The 20,918-nt window shown below is 45.6% G+C and overlaps 1 protein-coding gene across 2 annotated transcripts in view; it reads left to right on the top strand.

The window, feature by feature from the left end:
* Positions 1 to 20,918, top strand: part of GDNF (glial cell derived neurotrophic factor) — a 31,062-nt gene that overhangs the window by 2,263 nt on the left and 7,881 nt on the right. Inside the window, exon 2 of one of the 2 annotated variants that reach the window (XM_044431342.1) lies at positions 16,368 to 16,565. In XM_044431342.1, the coding sequence (XP_044287277.1) occupies positions 16,394 to 16,565 (172 nt within the window). In that variant the 5' untranslated portion in view covers positions 16,368 to 16,393. Of the gene's footprint in view, positions 1 to 16,367; positions 16,566 to 20,918 lie in introns of those variants that run through there. The other variant, XM_044431343.1, reaches the window with a different exon arrangement.

Genomic DNA, 20,918 nt, shown 5'->3' with positions numbered 1-20,918 from the left:
CACTCACCTTTCCGCAGAAAGAGCCCTGCTAGGTTTGGCACAAATGCCTATGCAAAAGCAGCTCTTAAGCTTCAGGACCTGAAGGGCATGGCCAGAGGCAGTTGACCTCTGTAACTGACCGGTTTCCTAGAGATTCTGCTTGGGTTTGTAGCAGGGCTGCGGCATACGCTTTTGTGGCAGCTTGCGCGGCCATGGCCAGCTGATCTTGTTTGCAGGGGAAGCGGGGAGAAGGAGCACGATTCTTTTCCGGTGCAAAATGTGGCTTCCTAGGGTGAGGGCAGATCTGGTGCTGGAGCACTTAGGCAAAGACCATCTTACCGGTGGTCACCCTGACAGAGCTGGAAGGACTTGGGCAGTGGGCTTCAGCAAGGGATGTTTAGAGCAAGTGACTGGAGTAGATTCCCTGCCAACTCAGCCTATGATTGACCTTTAAGGGAGGGAAGTGTTAATTGGAGCAGGGGAGAGAGAGGAGGAGGGACCTAAGGAACTTGTGCATATTTACTTGGAAGTAAGCCCTCAAATGCCATGCCAGTGACTCCCTAAAAGCCCTGCATAAAATTGCAGCATTAACCGGATCAACGCTTTAGCTGGAAAGAGAACAATTCACACAAATGAGTGTCTGTAGACAGGAGGGTTCACCTGCTTGAGGTTTTGGAGTCCGGAACCAGTTGAGAGCATCTTTCCCTCTTTCCTGCTGAGAGATTTGCATGTGCAAAAGAGGCTTGCAATAATTTTCTTAGGATTTAAATGGTGGTATCCATGGCGATGATGGGCTGACCGGATTTCCAAAGTTATACCGCGCAGGGATATCCCTCCAGACTGATCTTGGGGTGTGAGGGAGGCCAGCCGCCTGCGGGATGTCACCGAAGGAAGTGGTTTGGTCTCTACTGCCCTCTAGCGACAGGTTCAAAACTGTCACTTTACACAGGTATCCATAGCCCAGATCTTACAACAGGAAGGTACAACTTCTGATCCACCAAGGAGAATGCAGCCGACCTGGCCATGGATTGGTGACCCACCAGGCAGTCTCCAGAAGATGGCTGCATTTGGTGCGGTTGGTCACAGGCCTGTCCTAAGAGCTGGTTAAGGCCATTCCTATCCCAGGGCATTATGAAGCTTTAGGGGAAGGAAGAAATGGTGGTACTTCGTAGCATGTGTTAGTACCCTGTTGCCTTTAGCTGTGGTTGGAGGGAATTCCATTTGGGCTCATTTTCAGGCAGCAAGATATTCAGAGATGGCACTGAGGCCAGTCCATCATGCAGAGCATGTGTAGAGTGTCTTTCAGTCACCACTGAATAATCACCACCAGCTCTTACATACCTGGCATGAAAGGTTTAGGTCAGGTCTTCCGGGCAGGCGTTGACCAGACCCATGCTTCTTGTGTATCCTGCCAGGTCTTGGTCTTGTCCTGAGGGGCTTCTGTTCAGGAGACCTAGTGGTGCTTCTTCATCTTTCCCTCCTTTATGGATGTTTTGTTTTGTTTTTTACTGGTAAGAAAAAAGATGGAAGAAGTGGTGGGAAAATACGGGTAGGTTCTTAACCAAAAACACTGACATCTGGACCTGCTGTAAAAAGTTTGTGCTGGCAATTGCACAATAAAAACAGGCCTAGTAGTTTCCTGTGTCTCTCCCTCTGCCACCTTTGCATTGTTTTGAGAGCTGATCCCTATGAAGAAAATTGGCTCTCAGAAGCATGGGTTTCTGCTCGCACTGAGTGTCTGCTTCCTTAAGCAATGTGGTGTTGGAGGAATTTGTGGAAAGTGTCGTGGCAAGGGAGTGCTGGGAACACAGATACGCTGCCTGTAGAAGCGACAGCCCAGCTCCTTTATACGTTTCTTGAGAATATGGTTGCTTCTGCAGGAAGCTACCACTTAACTTAAGGACATTTACTTGTCATACATCAGAAAATTCCATACTCCAGCACTATTCCAACTGCAATGAAGGCAGTTGACAGTAAACCTCAGATTAAAACAGAACCTGAGCAAAGAATGAAACACAGTTCAAAACACAACAGTGTGCAACTTACTTTACATCTTTCATTTGCTGCCCAGTAGAGCTTTTTAGGGTCATCCAAGGCCTGTTACTTGCTGGTTCCAAGGACATCTTAGACCATCTGAGGCCCACTCTAATATATTGCTGGATACTTCCAGGAAAAAAAAAAATTTGCATCCATCAGGACTTAGATGCCAGGGCTGAAGCAGATTAATCTGTTGAGATACCCAGCCTGGTCCAGCTTTTTGGATGAGTTTCAGAAGGTACAGCTCAATGTTGAAAAGCTGTTTGGCCAGGTTCATGCACCCACCTCTGTAGTGGATCCTTGCTCCTCCTGGCTTATAAAAACCAGCAAGCAAGGAACAACCAGATGGGCCAGGGAGGGGAACCATGCCTCCCTGCAAGAGAGATGTCCCCATACCACGTGAAAGTCGTGGCAGTGAGACCTCTTCTGAAGAATTCCTCCCTCGATCCATTAGAAGTTTGGACAAGTAGGAAACGTTCCTTTCCTGGGCAAGGTTCTTCTGGTGGTTGCCAACCATCTCCAGGACTCTTGAAAGAAAATGATTTCCTGGATTCATTTCAGAAAGGCTTGAGACCTACATTTGGCATGGGAGCAGCCTTGGTCATCCTTCACAAGGGGAGTGTGACCCTGTTGATATTACTGGATCTCTTAGTGGCTTTTGATAGCATCAACCATGCTATCTTCCTGGGGCAGCTCTCTTAGTGGGAGTATATACTGCATTGCAATGGTTCCACTTCTTCTTGGAGGGCCATCTCCATAGGGTGGTGTTGGGGAATGTCCTTCAACCCATAAATTCTCCAGCATGGAGTTCCTCAGGAGGCTGTTCTGTATCCTGTACTGTTTAACATCTACATGACACTGCTGAGTGGGGTCATCTGAAGTCTTGGAGTGCAATGCTGTCAGTATGTGGATTACATGCTGCTCTATATCTCCTTTTCATTATCAGCACATGAGGCTATGGATGTGCTGAACTGTTGTCTGGCTGGACTGGATGAGGGTTTACACATGAAGGACTTGAACATGTTGGTGGGTGGTTCCTCTTACTGGATGGAGGGTGTTCAACCTGTTCCAGGTGGGGTTGTATTCGCCACGAAGGGTAGGTTCATAGCTTGGGTGTTCTTGATCCATCTTTGACACTTGAGGCTCAGTGGCTTGCAATGCCTTCTACCAGCTTCAGCTGGTGGCCCAGTTGTGCCTCTGTCTTCTAGCAATAATCTGACAATCTCTAAATTAGATGACTGCAATGCACTCTATGTAGGACAGCCCTTGAAAACTGTCTCAAAGCTGCAGCTGATGCATGCAGATTAATAATGACACCTGATGGTCCTAACACACATGTCCAGTTCTGGCCTTCTTGCACTGGCAGTGTACAGACTTCTGGGCAATTCAAGGTACTGCTTTTAGCCAATAAAACCTTACATGGCTTGAGACCACAATAGCTAATGGAATGCCTCTCTTGATCCCAGTCTACTCAGACACAATGCTGAACATCCAGGACCTTCCTTCGAGTGTCAACTCTGAAGGATGCTCAGAAGGAGGCCACAAGAGGGGAGGCTTTGTCTATTGTGCCCTCCCCCATCTATGGGATAAGCTTTCCACTGTGGGCTGCTTGATGCCAAATTTATCATCATTTTGATGTCTGGTTAAGATAGTTCTTTATGCCAAGGCTTTTAAAGATATTCTCAGTTATCCAGGGGCTTGAGGGCATTATCCTTTACGCAAGCTTATTCTTCACTGTATGTTTTTCATTTTTTATGTTTCTTTTGATACGATTTTATGGCATTTTATTGTGTTTTATTGTGTTGAGGGGTTGTTGTACTCTTGTGGCTTCAGCTGAAGAAATATGAAAGCATACCTTGTGTCAAACACTCACATTACCTTTTCCAGTAAGCCTCTTAAAAGTGGAATGTATCCAGAAGCAACACTTGAAGTTCCAAAGCTGCAATCCTGTATGCTAGGGGTGGGCAACCTTTAGGCCAAAACATCTGCAGGTCCATAACACTGATCAGACCTAGACAGAAGGATACCCAGTGGAGAGGGATGCTGGGAGTTGTAGGCCAAATGTTTGGACGGATGCACATTGCTCATTTCTGCTAAGCACACCTGAGAGTGAGCTCCACTGAAGTCACTGGGGTTTCCGTCAGAGTAAACATCCACTGATGGATCTCTAATGGAAGTGCATCATTTTCTGGCCAGGAGCTTGTTCTGCCCAATGCTGTTTGCAACCTTGTCCTCTAGAATTGCTCCTAGTTCTTCTTGAACTGTATTGTAAGTAGTTTGTTAAAGAAGTATGCCAGAAAAAAATGTGAAAGGCATCCTTTGCAAGGACTCTTTCCTGTGTGAGATTGTGCCAGAGACAATTGGTCAAACCTTAATTTTAGCAGAAGCTTAACCATGCAAACTATGGAATAATGTGACCAGTTGCCCTCAGAAGTTATGGCATTCTTTTCTATGGACATTTCAGGCTAAGGAAACCTGGACAATGCAAAGAACTGGATAGTTTATTCAAAGATATCTTCTAACATCACGTATCTGAGCCATTTTATTTCTAGGGCTGTCACGCACTAACCAATTAAAGGTATGCAAAGTACATGAGTTTTCCCTAAATATTTACTCTGCAACATTATTTTAGAGTCAAATGCAATGAATAGGTTTAACCTGATGCAAATAAGTATCCAGTGTTAGCCTTATTTACAGTAATGAAATGAATGGGAATTATATAGTTTATGGAACGGATATTTGCAACTTCCTCCAAATAACCATGTGCTCCTACAGGTCCTTCATTCCAAAATGGGGGTTCTTCTAATCCACCATGGATACTGTGAATACAGGCCAAGGAGATGATAGTTCTTCCAGATTAATTCAGATGGAGTGCAAATATGCAACTTTACATTTGGTTAGTGAGGTAATTCTCCAGGCCATTTACTCTGAAATACATTCACTGATTTCTGTAGAACTTGATAGGATTTGAGGATGTCTGTTTCTTACCTCTGGTTCCCAAACTTGTCACATGCAGATGTAGGGCTTTTTTGACTAGTGTGCTGGTCAAGGAGTCTGACATCTCAGTCCAAAGTGGACTGCAGGCAGTTGCAAAGGCCAAATGTATGTATATTAACTGCAAGCACTTTAAAAGGAAATGTCATACATGCTTGCGTGCAACAGGCCCCAAGTGCCGTCCTTGACATCTCACAGTTCTGAGCGGCAGGTAGACTTCAACCTTCCCCAGCCTGCTGTCTTGCATATGTTTAGGACAACAGCTCCCAAGATTCTTAACCCTTGGCTGCATGGGCTTGGACTGATACGAGCTGAAGCTCAGAACATTTGGGGAAAAGTGAATTTGAGAAAAGCCCTCTGCCAGGTATTGTCAAGCAGGGGTCTCCAGTTTGGTACCCGGGGGGCACTTCCAGTAATGACAACAAAGCGGACGCCCATGGTGTCCATGAGTGCACAATTTTCCCTTTTTTAAATATATATTGATGGCTTGCTATGAAATGAGTGCAACTTTCTTACAATGTTAAATAGGTTTTAACAAAAGCAGAGTAGATATCCAAATAGATATCCCTTTCAAGGTGGTACCAAGATGCCACCCATTTATAAATTGAAAGTGTTTTTTTTAATTTATGGATTTATATCCTGCCTTTTTCCTACAAAGGGCTCAAGGCAGCTTACATCTCCTCCATCTTATCCCCACAACAACAACCCTGTGAGGTAGGTTGGGCTGAGAGTCTGTGACTGACCCAGTCACCCAGTTGGCTCCATGGCTGAGCGGGGACTAGAACCCAGATGTTGCAAAGTTCTTAATCATTACATCATAATCATAACCTTCAGCATTACAGCAGCTGAATGCTTATCCTTCCAGTGTTGCGGCATTGGCTTCTTAAGCATCAAAAGGACACAGATAGCCATTTTCCTTTCCATTTGTAAATTTGCATAAAGCAGGTAAATAGTTGAAAAGATCGTGCATATTACTGAATATTAAAGGCTGTTTCAGTACAAAATTTATCTGTGCAGAAACCCAAAAGAAGCAGCAACTAGACATGACCAAAAGACTGTCAAAAGACGCATTAGCTGTATTGCATGGCCAGTCATCAGATGCATTAGACAAGCCCTTCTTAAAGAGATATTGTAGTGACCAGTAGACACGAAACATGATTTTTTACTCAATAAGATACAGCCTAAGAGCCATAGACAAGACAGGTAGATCCCAAGGTGGTGCTCCGCTGATTATACATGTTTGTGGTACTGCTGTATGGTAATAACCAAATGGGCCACAGGTCCAAGAAGGCTGGAGACCCCAGGCATAGATGATACTGGGCTAGATGAACCCATGGTCTGACTCAGCACATGGCAGCTTCTTGTCTTTTTCAATGATGGCCAGAAATTTGGATGGCTTTAAAAGGAAGATGGAGAAATTCATGGAGGAGATTATCAGTGGTTCCCAGCCTCGCCAGCAACATGCTGCCTCCTTTACCAGAGGCAGCATGCTTGCATACACCAGTGGCGGGGAGCTTGGCCTGGCAGAGGTCTTGTACCTCTCCTGTGTGCCATCCTGTGAGCTACTCGTAGGTTAGGCTGAGAGTCACCCACTGAACTTCAGGACTGAGTGAGAAATAGAACCCAGATCTTCTCGGTCCCCTGTCCAGCCTTCTGACCAGTGGGCCACAGTGGCTCTCAGATACTTTGGACTTCAGTAGGTTATCATATTGAGAACAGACACTGACCTGTTTGCCTAGTTTTCACAAATAATACGAGGGTTGCACAAATTTGGACAACAGATGACTGAATGTTCTTGTATGTGAATATAAAGTCCTGCATATAGCAAGCTTGCATGCCAGGAATGGTATGAGTCTAGAATGATTCTCCCTGACACGCTAGTTCCCTACAGGCAGGGATGTTTTACTGTGTGGAAAAGGCTTTCATCAGTGTGCAATACATGTATCACCCCACAGTTTCAAGATAATCCTGATTGTTTAGGTTCGAGTGCGTTCAGCTGCTTTTCTGCTTTCTGGCCATTGTTAACAATGATCTCCATCTCAAATAGAATGAGGGGAACACAAATGCTCTTTCTAATGCTTGATGCATGTGATGATGGTTTATAGTGTGGAGAAACTCCAAGTCTGTATCACTTGACTGCCAGTTCAGCTTAGACTCGAGGCCAAGACTAAGACTGACTGCCAGGAGAAGAAGAATAGACAGGGACTTGCACTGTACTATAAAGGGCTTGCCCATTTCAACTCCTGTGTCAGGTCTCATGGGGTTGCCAGGCAGCAACTTAGAGCTCTTTGATGCAGCTTTAAACTCCTTGATAAAACAGGAGACATAACTTCTCCATTATTGCATCTGTTACTCTGCAGACAACCTGCCTGATATGAAAACACAACATATCTGGGATCCAAGTCATTACATCCTGTTGATGAAGGCACTTGAAAGTGTTAGAAGGCTAGAAAACAGTCAGAGTTGGGGATGCCTTATTACTGCTATGTTGGACATTTAAAACTATAGGTTTTTAAAGAAGATTCTATGCTATTTTTATTGCATTGTTTTTATCTACTGGGGTAAACCACCCAGAGAGTTTCTGCTATTGAAATGAAGTAACAATAACAGTCCCTAACTCCTAGCAGTAGAGACAGTGTTAGGAGCCAGCACACCAGGGCTGAAGCACATCATCTTTCTTTAGGAGCCCTGAATCTCTGGAGGCCACACTGCTGTCTGGGGGCACTTGCTGAAATAAAGGTGCAGGAGTCTTGATGTTGCTTGAATGCCCTCCTCTCCCCTGCCTGTACATCTCTTTTTACGAATAGGCATTTCCTTGGAGAGTAGGTTCTGTAAAGATGCACACACAGAGAGACTTTAGGGCTTGTGCAAATTTGCGCTGTGTGTGTGTGTCCTATGGGTCTCATTCCTGGATCTTTTTGGTACCTAGCACATGCGCACGTGTGCACACGCGTGTCTATGACCAGGAAAGCCTGCAGCCAAACAGCACCCTGTACTGCTTAACATCTGTGATGCTAATAACACTGTCCAAGAGGTGCCTTTTTCTCCGGAGAAAAGGCGCCAGTTGCGATGCCACAGGGCAGGGGTGGTATTTTAGCAGACCTGCTAAAGAGGAAAGGCATTAAGAAATCCCTCCCCTGGCAGTTTTGGCAGTTTCATGTTGTAAAGGTGGGCGAGGAGAGCTGGAAACAAAATGGAATATGGATCAACACTGCAGGTAGATTTGCCTTGAAATGGAGGCTGCAATCCCAAATATACTTACTGGGGAGTATGCGTAGCAAGTGGGCACAGTGGGTACATGTCTGAATCACAGGATGGAGACAAATGGCCGCTCAGAGAGCAGCAGGTGGTGTCACTACAGGCCCGAAGACATCACCCGGGTCAGAACCCTGCTGGGGAGTGCAGGGCAATGCTCCTCACATAGCGCCCTTTCTCCTTAATTAAACAAGAAAGACAATTTACAGTCAGGTGGCAAACAGCAGGGCATGGGCATGTTCCTGATGCTAATTTTATTATTGTTACTTCTAAAATTTATTACCTCCTCCTATGGCAAAATGAAGTTCATTTCCCAGTAAATGTGTTTAGCATCAGGACGGCAGGAGCTAGCACTGTTTTATACCAGTAGAAATGGCAGTGTTGTATTTTAAGTGGATTTAAAATGCAGAACCACACATGCTGAGAGTATTTCTTCTTTTTTAAAAATGAGGGTTAGCAAAGTTTCTTCTTTGCTGCTCTGCTTGTTTTGCTCTAAAAGATCAGGAATGAAGACGCTGTTAGAAAGTTTGGGGTGGCAGTGAGAGGGAGAAGAGAAACGCCAGAGCTGTGCTGCACAGTTGAAGGGGCCATGTAAAGGGGGTCCCCACGAAACCATTCAATCCGTGATTTTTCTCTTCTGGGAAAGGAGGCACAGGAAGTTGGTCACATGAGCTTTTCTAGGAATGGGTTAATGCTCGCGATCGTGGGGTTGCCTCTAGGTCTCCAGCCCATGCATGCCCACATGCACATCGCAGGACTTCTGTGTACCTCTTTCTGGCAGCATGCTCAAACATTCCCAGCTACTTGGAAGTGAAATTCCACCAAAAATAATGAGACTAATTGAGGATAAACAGGTATTTGAAACCCTGCAGGGGAGGGTCGGTCTGCATCTACGTGTTGTGTGTGAGGTTTAGGCCAATCTAATTGGTTCAGGATGTGCTGCCAGTCGGGTTAAATCCAGACGTCTCATCTTCAATGGCTTGCGGATGAGGCTGTAATCCAGGTGAAACCCAAGTGCCGCAAGAGGTGTTGGATCTCCAAGTAGTTTAGAATCCGTTTGTGTCCTTTGCCTCAGAAGCCCTAATCTGAGCTGTGAGGGAGCTGCAGGTGGTTCCTGAGTGCTGAGGGAAAGGCACTCCGTGTGAGTGCAGACACCCTTTCGTTGTTGCAGCGCCGAGCCTCGGCAGTGCAAACAGACCGGGGGGCAGGGGTGCTGCACGGTGGTTCTGATTAAGTCCCCACTCCGCTTGCCCTTGGTCTGCTCTGTGTCTTGGAGGAGAAACTTTCCAAGAAAGGAGTCAAATGAGACAGAAATTTCATCTTTCGTAGAACTACAATTTGAGATATTTGCAGTGGAATTTAACACAGTTCGGGTGAACAAGCTGAAGAATGGGAAATACCTGATTGGTCCCAGATTGCCTGTTTGCAAGGCAAATAATGCTTTCAATGGAGATGGGGAAATCCAGCCAAAAGAGCGTTACACGTTCTTGCAGCTTTGCAGATGACCGACCCCCCTCCCGCATCCCAGCTTTACCAGGCACAACTGGTACCCATATAATATTTTATGACTGAAGGTTGCCAAATGGTTGCTTCTTTGATGTGAAGGCCAGAGTATCCTTCTTGCTATAAATGTATTCAAAGCCCTTTAACTATAGCCCAATCTGAATTCCCTTTAACAAGTAAAAAAGCAGAACCAGAGGGGCTTCTTTTCCAGCCACATAAACTGTTCTGAATATCAGTGGTGATGTTTAGGGAACAGGGGCATGTGCACACACATAAAGAGAGTTCTGTGAGCATGTGCAAAGGGCCCGTTCTTTACCTGCTGCAAGATGCTGGTGGAACACTGGCTTTGCATGCAGAAGGTCCAGGTTCTGTCCCTGGCAATGATAGGCAGACAAGGAAACAATCCTATCTAGACAGCCGCTGGACCACTGTTTTGATGGACCTTGGTGCAAGGCAGCTTCCAATTTTTCTACTTATTATTAATATTTATATAGTACGATAAAAGTCATCAAGGCAATGTAGAACCATTTAAAACAGTAACACTTTAAAACTTTTTAAAGCAAGAAAACAAATCCCAAGAACATTAAAAACATGCAAACCACATAAATTAAGTAAATTAAAAAGATGTGGCTTCTAAAATCCAAAAAAGTGGGGGATTATTGTGGGTCTTGGGAGAGCGGGTTCCATGGTTTGTGAGTGGCACAGGATCTCATTCTCAGATCAGGCTGCATCACCTCCATATACATGAAAACTCCAGAAGGTTTTTGCCCACCCCATTTATTATTAGGGTACCAGCTGTAAACAAGGACATTGTTCCTGTATCTTCAATAGTTGCAGTCCTTTCTACCAATCTGCATCATGCCCTATCAGTGCAGCTCTCAATTGGAGCTCCGATAATGTCCTTTGCATTATCCTGTACTCTGGTAACATAGTAACCTTCACACCGGCTTTTCTATGAAGTAAATTTCTCCTTGGGAGGATCAGGACCCAGTGATTCTTTCTTTCCACTGATTCTCTCCTTCCTGACATCTTCATCCATTCCTGGTTCTTGTTCACTATAAAACTTGGAAGTTTTTGGCTGAATCCCTGAAACCACAGATGTTGCAGCAGACTCGCATAACCTGATCCATAATCCAGTTAACGTCACTGTAGTGGGGAGTGGGTTAACTCTAAGCTCTAAAGTCTTGTTACTAGGACAAAAACAAGTTTTGGGCTTTCAAACACATGAGCAGGAAGAGCAGTGGGGGCGATCACTGCCTTTCCACCCCTCCCACGCTGCGTTTGCATAAGATGGCTGTTCTGGGGCATCTCGTTGCAGCACTTTGGAGGTGGAGGAAAGGAGGCTGCAGACGACACAAGTTAGCACATTGCCTGGCCTCTGAAGGATTCTCTCCTCCTAGACCATCAGAAAGCCCCATTGACTCCTCTCTGAGGTCAAAGGGGTGGCTGCTGTGGTTCTTTCCATGCCAGCTGCAAAGAGGGAAGGGGATAAGAGTGCAGATTCTCTCTGAGATCGGAACTGTGTTTCCAGCCTTGGTTCTGGGAATCTGAAGAATCCTGTGCTGTCGTCCCCCAGCCATGTCTAAAGACCAGAAGATCATTCCTTAACTAGCTTAGAGTCCCAGGAAACTGTGTCAAAGCACTGGTCCACTTACCTCAAAATTGGCTGCACTGACTTGGAGCAGCTCTCCAAGAAACAAGCATCTTGAGGACAGTAAGTTATAACTTAGGGCAAAATCCTATGCATATTTAGACAGAAATAAGTCCAACAGCTCCCAGCATCCTTCAGCCAGCATGGACTTATAACAAACAACCAACTAGTCCAACAACAACCATTGTTGTTGGAGTTATAACAAACAACCAACCAACAGAGGCATGCCATCATGACCACTAGTCATGGATAGCTCGACCTCCATCAACTTATCACCTCCCCTTTAAAACGATCCAAGCAGACAGCCCTTTCTTGAATAACTCCTACTTGGGATGTCACATCTTACAAGACTTCCTGTAAAGATGCAAGCTGCTAGGATCCCAGTAAAGCCAACAATGACACCCGCCCAGTATAGGTGGCTGGATCCACAAGGCACCATTTAAATTTCCCAGAATGCTCTGGACTTACCTACTTTGGGCACTCAAGAGGTTGTGAGAATTTAACTGCTAGTTCTCAATCATCTTTAGAGCATTGCCACTGCCACCCTTTGACACAACATGGGACCCACCAGTGGAGCCCTTCTCCAGGGACCCCTGAAATCTCGTGATGGCCCTGTAAGTTACATGGATGCATGTACTATTAGGCAAAGATTTTAACTTTCATTTTATTTTAGAACCGCTTTTTGATTAAACATTTGCACATGGACATCCACTCATTTATTACATGTGCATGGGATGTAGATTCATTTGTAATAAACAGATAAATGCAGGCTAGAATTTTAAACAATCATTTATTCCAATTGGCATTTTGTTAATTTCAGTGAAATAAACTTTGATCAAAGGGTTTAGCTGCTGCTGCTGTTAATTTGCTATGTTTTATTGGATTTTTAATTAATTGATTAATTGTCATATTAAACAGCCCAATAACCAAAGCTCTCTGGCAGTAAAATTAACACATTAAAAAAATATGGTGCAAACATTAAAATGGGAAAGAAAACCAATGAAGAATAAAACAATTCCATCACAATTCCATAAAACCAAACTAAAACCAGAGGTAGAATAAAGTACTTAAACAGTAAAAATAGTTTCTAAAAATGACATGAGGATGAAAAGCTCTTCAATTTTGCCAGAAAGCCAGGGGAGCTTGTCTACAGAGAACATTTCCATTTCAGTAGTGCCACCACTAAAAAGTCCCTTTCCCTCAGAACCACTCTCCTCATTTGTCCGTGGCTCCTGGAACAGGACCTCCAGTGAACATTTAATGTCTGAGTAGGCAAACGATGGAGGAGCATTCATTCAGGTAACCTGGCCCCAACCCACTTGCAGGCTTTAAAGAGTAAAACCAGCAGGTTGCACTTGGCCCCGAAACAGAGAGGCAGTTGCTGCAGATGGCTGGTGGTCCCGCTTACACCACTTACACCCATTTCCTTTTTTTGTAAATAAAGTTTCTAGAGCGTTCTCAGTGGAGCCTCACATATTACGTGCTGTAGTAATTCAAACAGGAGGTTACCAGAGCATGAACCTTGGGGCAATAAGGCCCCCTGCATCTTTAATGACAACATTGGATCCAAGAGCATCCACAAGCTTTCAGCCTTCTCCTTTACGGAGTGTGCACTCAACTGGGCAGATATAACACCCATCACAAGTATCTTCATTTTGGATCAAATCTCGTTTATTACTCTGCCCAGGCACTGGCTCAGACAATCATCTCTCAGCATCAGCTCCTTGAATTGGCCATCCAAGTAGGAGCAGAACTGCTGCAATTAGTGTTTCTGGTAGCCCAGTCCAGACAGCCGATGCAGATGGATGCTGTGGCCAGTGGTACCAAGAGCCACTGAGAGGACCAGGAGAACCAGGGAAAGCCGTTTGAGGTGAGACTGAGGGAACTGGGTCTTTTCAGCCGGGAGAAGAGGAGATTCCAAGGCAACATATAGGTATGTGAGCGGATGTCACATGGAGGTGGGTAGGGACCAGTTCTCCCCTGCAGAGGAGGGCAGGATGTGCTCCATTGGAGCCAAGCTCAAGGAACCAAGGTTCAATTTGGGTGCCTGGAAGTACTTCCTGACAGGACCCCGAGGGTATGGAATGGGTTTCCACGGGAGATGGTTGAGGCCCCATCAGTGAGGGTGTTCAAGCATAGGCTAGTCATGCTCATGGTGGGATGTCGTGAATGGAGCCGGCTAGAGCCAGACCCCTTCGGACTCATTCTGTTTCCATGTTTCTAACCAATGGGGCAATTATTACCCATCACAATATAACACTATTATTTCTAGAAAAATCTTTTGCTGGATCATTGTATCATGTGTTTGTGACACATTTTCAGTGATCATTTGGAAAATCTCTGGGCAAGTCTTTGCTGAAATGGAACACAACATGAACATGCCTCTCCCCGTTTCCAGCACATCTAAACCAAAGGCTTCTAAAGTGCAGTCCTTTATTTGAGCTAGAGAAGGTTTTGGGATACAAGGTGTTTCATAAGGAGGTTGTTCTCAAGCAGCATCAGTCAAAACAAACTTCCTCTGGTTTGCAGGAGCAGCTCCTGCCTATGTGAAGCATTGATTCCAAACTGAAGATTCCCCCTTTCCTTCCTTTCCCAAAAGGCTCAGGCAGGTTCATGCCATTTAGCATATGTTACTTAATTGGGCCACTTATTTGGCTTGACACAAGTTCACTGGGTTAATGAAATCACAGCCCTTCCTCTCGGACCCTGCCTGTTGTACAGTGTTTCCCCACATACCTGAAGTGGTTTGGTTCTCTGCAGCTGTCTGACAAATCTTGCTCATTAGCCTTGACATTTATGTGCCACATTCCAGCCCTCTCTTCCTCTGTGTAGTTCACTTCACAGCTGGACGTGAGCTTGTCATTTCAAATGCAGATGTACTGAGCGGCCTCCATACCATTATATCATGTGGACTGAAGTAGGCTGGACAAGGCAAAGTGTCCTCCACCTACTCTATGGAGGAGTCTTGGTGGACTTAATGGAGATCAGTGGCAGCAATGGGGTGATGAGGCAGGGCTGACCCAAGACATTTCCTCCCTGAGGCAAGGACCAAGATGGTGCTGGCCTCCCCACGATTCCATGTGCAAAAAAACTGATTCTTGCTTCAGAGCTTTCTATGGGATAGTATCTTCCACCACACCTGAAACAGCAAGCTAGCTTAGGGAATGCGGGATGGGCTATGTCACCTACAAGTCTCTTCTCCAATAGCTTGCTGCCACTGCCCAGCATCCACTGCTTGTGGTGACTCCTTCACCCTGCTTGATGGTAGAGCCGGCCCCGTGATTAGCTCTAGCTGCCATTTCCATTGCCCACAATTTCCCAGGATGATGCTACTGGAATGACCAGTTACGCAGCACCTGAAAAGATGCATGAAAGGGGGACAAAGGTAGGCATAACATTTGAATGGGGTAACTTGTACGTGAAGATGTACATTTGGAAACCATAAAGTAATGTGCCGCGCATACCGTCACGTGTGTGGGCAGAGCGCGACCAGGTGGCCTGCGTGCCTGTCGGTGGGCACAGTGGGCACAGCAGCAGCATTGTCCTTTATTAGCAGGGACGCCCAATGTCCTGTGCTCCCTTGCTCAGAATTCCCATTTTCCCCAGAGCTTAGCTGCACTGCGCAGAGTAGCTAGTGGGAGCGGGATGGATCCGTTGCTCCTATTATTGTGCAAAGTGTTTAAGGGCGGCTTGCCCTTGAATAGGCAGTTGAGACCCATCGGCTTCACAAAGGGCCCTGTCCTAGTGGATGGGAGCCAGTGCAGTGTAGAGACCAAAGCACTGGCCTGGGACTTAGGGGATCTGCCATTTGACCATGACACTCCCTGGGTGACTTTCAGCCTGTCACTGACTCTTCAACCTAACCTACTTCACAGGATGTTTTTATAATGATGAAATGATAGGAGGGGGGCTATCAAAGCTGCCCAGAATTCCTTGCAAGAGGGAAAAGGGTGGGATATAAATGTAGAAATAAATGAAAACTCCACGAACGGTTTCGGTTTTGTTTTGGTATTTTAGTTTTGGCGGACAGAGCTGCCTGCATTTTTGGACTGTCCTTGGTAGTATGGCAACAATGAATTTGCCATTGTTGTCTCCAAAGTAGGGTTCATAGCCGCCCTGTTAGGGTAATAGCAGCAGTGGTGGCATCAGCAGCGGGACCTGCCAGGTCACTGGGGCACGAGCAGTTGCCCAAGAATGGCGGCTGCTGGCACCAGCTGTGATCATGGCTCCTCCGCAGCATCTTTGAGTTTCTCCAGATTTTAGAGGCAGACGGGCCTCCCTCTCTGGCCAGCGGCTGAGTCACAGCGAGAGAAGTTATTACTTGCTCCTAATAAACACAGTCTGTGTTTGTTATGGTACTGAACATTAAAATGGCAGAATCCTAGCCCAGAGGGTAGGAGAGAGGCCAGAGATGACTGGCACGTAAGGCATATGCTCGGAACTCAGAAGGAAGATGCAAACATTGCTCTCGTGGCTGCCAATATATTTCTGGGCCGTGTTCAAGTTGATGTCATTGCCATATGAGGGGCCAGGCTACCCGAGGGAACATCTTCTCCTGTGCCAACTGTCCATTCACCGAGATCTGCCTACCAGGCTCCATGTCACCCACATAGGGGCATCTAATGGGGGGACTTTTCTGCTGTGGCACCCCGCCTGTGCAAATTTCTTGCCCCCACCCACCCTGCATTCTGACAGTCACCATACTTCACTGCATCTAGGTGCCGCCTGGAAGCCAGCGTGTAAACCCAGGCACTTGCTAATTTTAATCCCTTGCTTGGTGCGGGGTCTTTGTTCTCACTTTTATCTGTCCATTTTATCTGTCCATCTGTCCATTTATCTGTGTGATTTTTAATGCATCCTGTGTACTGCGCTCTGCTTTGATCCAAAAGTGCAGTGCACAAATAGTTCAAATAAATAAGTAACCCAAGCACTCTCTCTACTTTTCCAGGGTCCTGTGCTGGAAGGGAATCTAAAATGAAGTTATGGGACGTGGTGTCTGTCTGTGTGGTGCTCCTCGACGCTATCTCGACCTTTCCTCTTCCCGCTGGTAAGACGCTTCCTGAGAGGGCCCGCTCTGTGCTCGAGGGAACTGAAGAAGAGCTCGCCTCCGCCGTGCTGCTGACTCCCTACGCTGGCCAAATGGACTGTAAGGAAAAGCTCCCTTTCCTCAGTGCTGCTCCCGTGCCCTCTGCCTTCCCAATGTGCTCATGCCATGTCTGGATAATTACCCCTCCTGGCAGGGTTCTTCCTTTCCCAGCCCAGAAGAAAGAGATCACCAAGCATTATGGATACTGGGGATCCAGCTGGGCTTGAGTCCCATCTGGGTCTCCAGATCTGTTGGGGAAAGAAGGTCCTCTTCGTTTGTTGTCTGACCTCTGTCCGAGAGACAGGCAAGGCCAACATAAGTCATTAAAAAGCCTCTTTATTGTAGGTGTGCACCAGCAATACAGAGCAAGCCCATCCCGTGGGGATCAGCTGTCCACATTCATCTATGTCCAACTATAAGCAATCCTATGGGCCAAACCTTGCCACACTTTCCAATCCTGTGCCACCCCTTTCAGCTGAGCTATGCTCTGGCCACATCCTCTTTGATGGAGTCTAACCACCTTGCTCTTTGGCAACCTGCTTTTCTCTTGACGCCAAGCATTCCAACTATTGTACCTTTTTTTAATGAGTTTGATCACATGGCGTGGCCAAAATACGTGAGCCTCAGCTTTGTTATCTTGCTGACCAGGGACGCGTCTGATTTAATATGCTCCAGAACCTGCTTGTTCATGACTCCTGCTGTCCATGGAATGCGCAGGAGCCTCTGCCAACACCACAGTTCGAATGAGTCAATTTTCCTCTTGTCTAGCTTTTTCACTGTCCAACTTGCATACCCTATATATAAGTTTAATTTGGCAAGGACAGGAAATATAACAAGATGCATTTCATAATAAAGGCAGAAAGGTTTCATTAGTAGTAAAGAAAAGGTAATAAAAAGGAAACATTTAGTTGCTTTTGTACAGGGTTATCTTGACTTACACTCTTTCCTTGCTGCCAGACATCTGCCTCCAGGCTTATCTTTGCAAATTCCAACCTTCTTGATAAAGATTTCTTTTATATTTTTGACTTTCTTACGTCTTAGAACCCTTGTTGCTTCAATCAGGGGAAATATTTTCTTTAACAGCGTCATTTATGCAGAAATCAAGCAATTCAGTGTTCTTCATTTGGGAGGGGGAAATCAAATGCAAAAGGGGAAGATGGGGTGTGTCTGGTTTGGCAGTAGTGTAGTGAAAAGGGTCTTGGTGCTACAGTCAGTCACAAGCTTCATGTGAGTCAGCAGCAAATACAGCCTCAGGTCACATCAGTAGAAGTCTAGCCTCAGAAGCATGGGTTCAATTCTACTCTGTGCTGGTGAGACCTCACCTCAGATACATTTGACGAAGGACTCGTACACATTGGAGTGCTTTCAGAGAAGAGCATCAAAAATGATCATGGAACTAGAAACTAAGTCCTATGAGGAAAAGCTGGAAGAACTGGATATGCTTCAACTGAGGGAGAAAAGATGGAAGTTGCAGGGATACAGGAGCCCACAGAAGGAGGCCACAATCTGCTCTCATCCAAGAATGGAGGGCAACAAATAATGGACAAGTGACAGGAAGGCAAATTCCAGCTGAACTTCCTAACTGTCAGACCATGGCACCATTATCAGAGGCCGTATGCCTATGTATGCCAGTCTGCTGGGGAACATGGGCAAGAAGGTGCTATTGCACTCACGTCCTGCTTGCAGTTTCACTGTGGGCAGCTGGTTGGCCACTGTGCGATCAGAATGCTGGATGGGCTGGATCTTGCTCTATTCCAGTATGAGTCAACTAACTACCCAGAAAGGTGGCGGGCTTTCACTCGCAGGAGCAATTCAAGCAAAGACTGGGCAGCTATCGGTCAGGGGTGCTTTAAGCTCCATTGCTGCACTAAGCAGCAAATTGAATTCAAAGGCTTAGATGGTCCCGTCCAACTCTATAATTTTATGATTCTGCTAGTCTGATTCATTCACTCTGTAGCCTCACTAGCATTGGTGGAACTGAGAATCAGTTCGGATGTAGCTATTCTTGTTTCTTTCTTGTCACAGATTGAATTTTCATGATTTGTGAACTGCGTTAGGAACTGTGTAGAGAACAGAGAGCAAATGTCAATAAAGTAAAATATGGGCCATACGCACACCAAGGACTAAAACTGGCTTAATAGCATGTGCACAATGGACAAGTTCTTTGAGGAGACTATGGGTTTCCGAAAGAGTGTCCAGCAACTTCACCAAACTTGAGTTCCCAAGATTTTGTGGAGGGAAGCCATGAGGGTCAAATTGCTACAAGTCCAATATAATTTTGAGGCTGGCTGGGACATGTTGGGTGTTACAAAACTTTCTACATCTAAATTTGCCTAGGATTGTACCCTGAGAATATTTTTGAATCACACCAGTAGTCAGCAAACACTTGAGGTGTTGTACAATAAAAATATAAACATTCAAGTATATAATCTATATCCTTCATCACAAATAACTTGTGGAATCCCTGTAATTATTGCATTCATATTCCTCTTGCATGGAAGCCAAAGTAGCTTACATAGTCCTCCTCCACTCCCTGTTATCCTTACAACGGTGACCCTCTGAGGTGAGTTGGGCTGAGCGGAAGTGATGGGCCCAACTCACTGAGCTCCATGGCTGACTGGACTCCCAGGTCCCCAGTCCAACACTCTTACCACCATAGCACACTGGCTCTCAGTTATCACAATAAATGTAAAACTGCTTGGAAAAAACTTATAAGCCACTTGCAAGGAGAAGAAAGACAGGGCATAAATGTCACATAATTATAGCACCACCACCCCGGGCAAAAACGCTCTAGCATCGAGCATTGCGTAACTTGAGCATACTGCAAGCATAACAGAATTCATTACAGTGACAGAGGTACAATAATTTAACTTTCAATAGGATAGGGTACACAGTCGTTTGACCAGGGTCAAGTGGTGAGCAGGGCAACCCCATCCCAACCTCCTCTCTACAAAATGCCATCATATTTTATCTTAACGATCTTGCAGCAAGTAATTAAGAGAACTTGTCTAGACAAGATTTTTATTGTGTGCTCATTGTTCCCCACTCATGACTGTTTACAAGGATGTTATATGTTGCAGTATCATCAGTTTCACAGTGCCTTCTATTTTTCTGGAAAAAATCTGTGGAGTTGGGTTAGGAAAAATCAATTATTTTTTGTTAAAGGGAAACCATGTGCTATTTTCAACAAGTGTACTTGTGTTCCTCTCCTATTTCACAGTGCCACCTAGCAGAAAGCAGGGAAAGGCAAGAAAGCAAAATCATTCATGCAGAGCTGCAATTGTAATTCAGCAACGAAAGCAGAAGTAGAAACAGTGGGTTAAGCAGCTTTAGTAATGCTCAGGAGAGTCATTTCAACCTTTCATAATGGAAGAAGTGTGCACAAATGGGGCCAAGGCCTTTGTTCTGGAAGGCCAGATTGGGACCCTCAACCCTAACCCTCATTCAACAATAGGTTGGAAAATAGCTTTCACACCCAATATCCACTATAGTCCCTTGCTATGCTTCAAAATAATTTTGATTTTCAGATTAGAGATAGCTAACAAACTGTACTTTGGCTCTCTGAGGTGCAGGACATGATGGCGCCCACCCACTCCCACTTTCCAGATCCAGAACAGCAGGCCTGGCGGTTGACTCTTTCTTCAGCACTGCCAACAGGGCAGCATCCTCCACCAAACCAGCAGGCCATGCGGCACACGCAGTGCCAACAGAAGGGGACAGAGCTCCAGAGAAACGGCTGGGGCAGCTGCTGCCACCGTCCCACTCAGGCCCCTGCATTCCTTGTCTCCCTCTGCTCATTGCGAGACTGGCCCTTCCCATGAGATCACTAGAAAACTGTTATTGGGCTCTGTCCAACACTGTCCTCTCACTCGCATTCAGCAAAAATGGAAGGTCATTTCTCCTTTCCATCCGCCTGCACAACACATCTCTAGCAAACACATCTCTAGTTTGCTGCTACCATTTGGCAGCAGTAAGTGAGGGAAGGGATACTAGAGGCCACAAAAAGAGCCAGGGAAGTGGGCTGTAGCCCACTGTTTCCAGAGAAAAACCCAGCAGGGGCAATGCAATCATTCTTACTATGTTTCAGTTGCCCTGTTTTTACTTCTGGTTACTGGCCAAAGGAGAAAAAATTAGCAGGTTTATTGTTGGATAGCATCATACGCAGTCCTGCTCTGAAACAGCCAGAACAATTATTTATTTAAAGTTTGGGGGTTTTTTACCATTCTTTAGTAGACACTCTCAGAACAGTGTGCAGCAGTTAAATCAGGCAAGTGACAAGGTCCAAACCACTCCAAAATGGAAAGTCCTTCTCCAAGAGGACTATTTCAGAATAAAACCACTTAAAGCACTACCATCAAAGCGAATGAGTGTCTTTACAGAGTAAAGTTCATTGAGTTTTTAGCCAAGTCAACA

This window comes from Varanus komodoensis, unplaced genomic scaffold (assembly GCF_004798865.1).
Source record: "Varanus komodoensis strain SLA01 unplaced genomic scaffold, ASM479886v1 scaffold22, whole genome shotgun sequence".
NCBI classification, from domain to species: Eukaryota; Metazoa; Chordata; class Lepidosauria; order Squamata; family Varanidae; genus Varanus; species Varanus komodoensis.
This window is presented reverse-complemented; position numbering and strand designations above follow the sequence as displayed.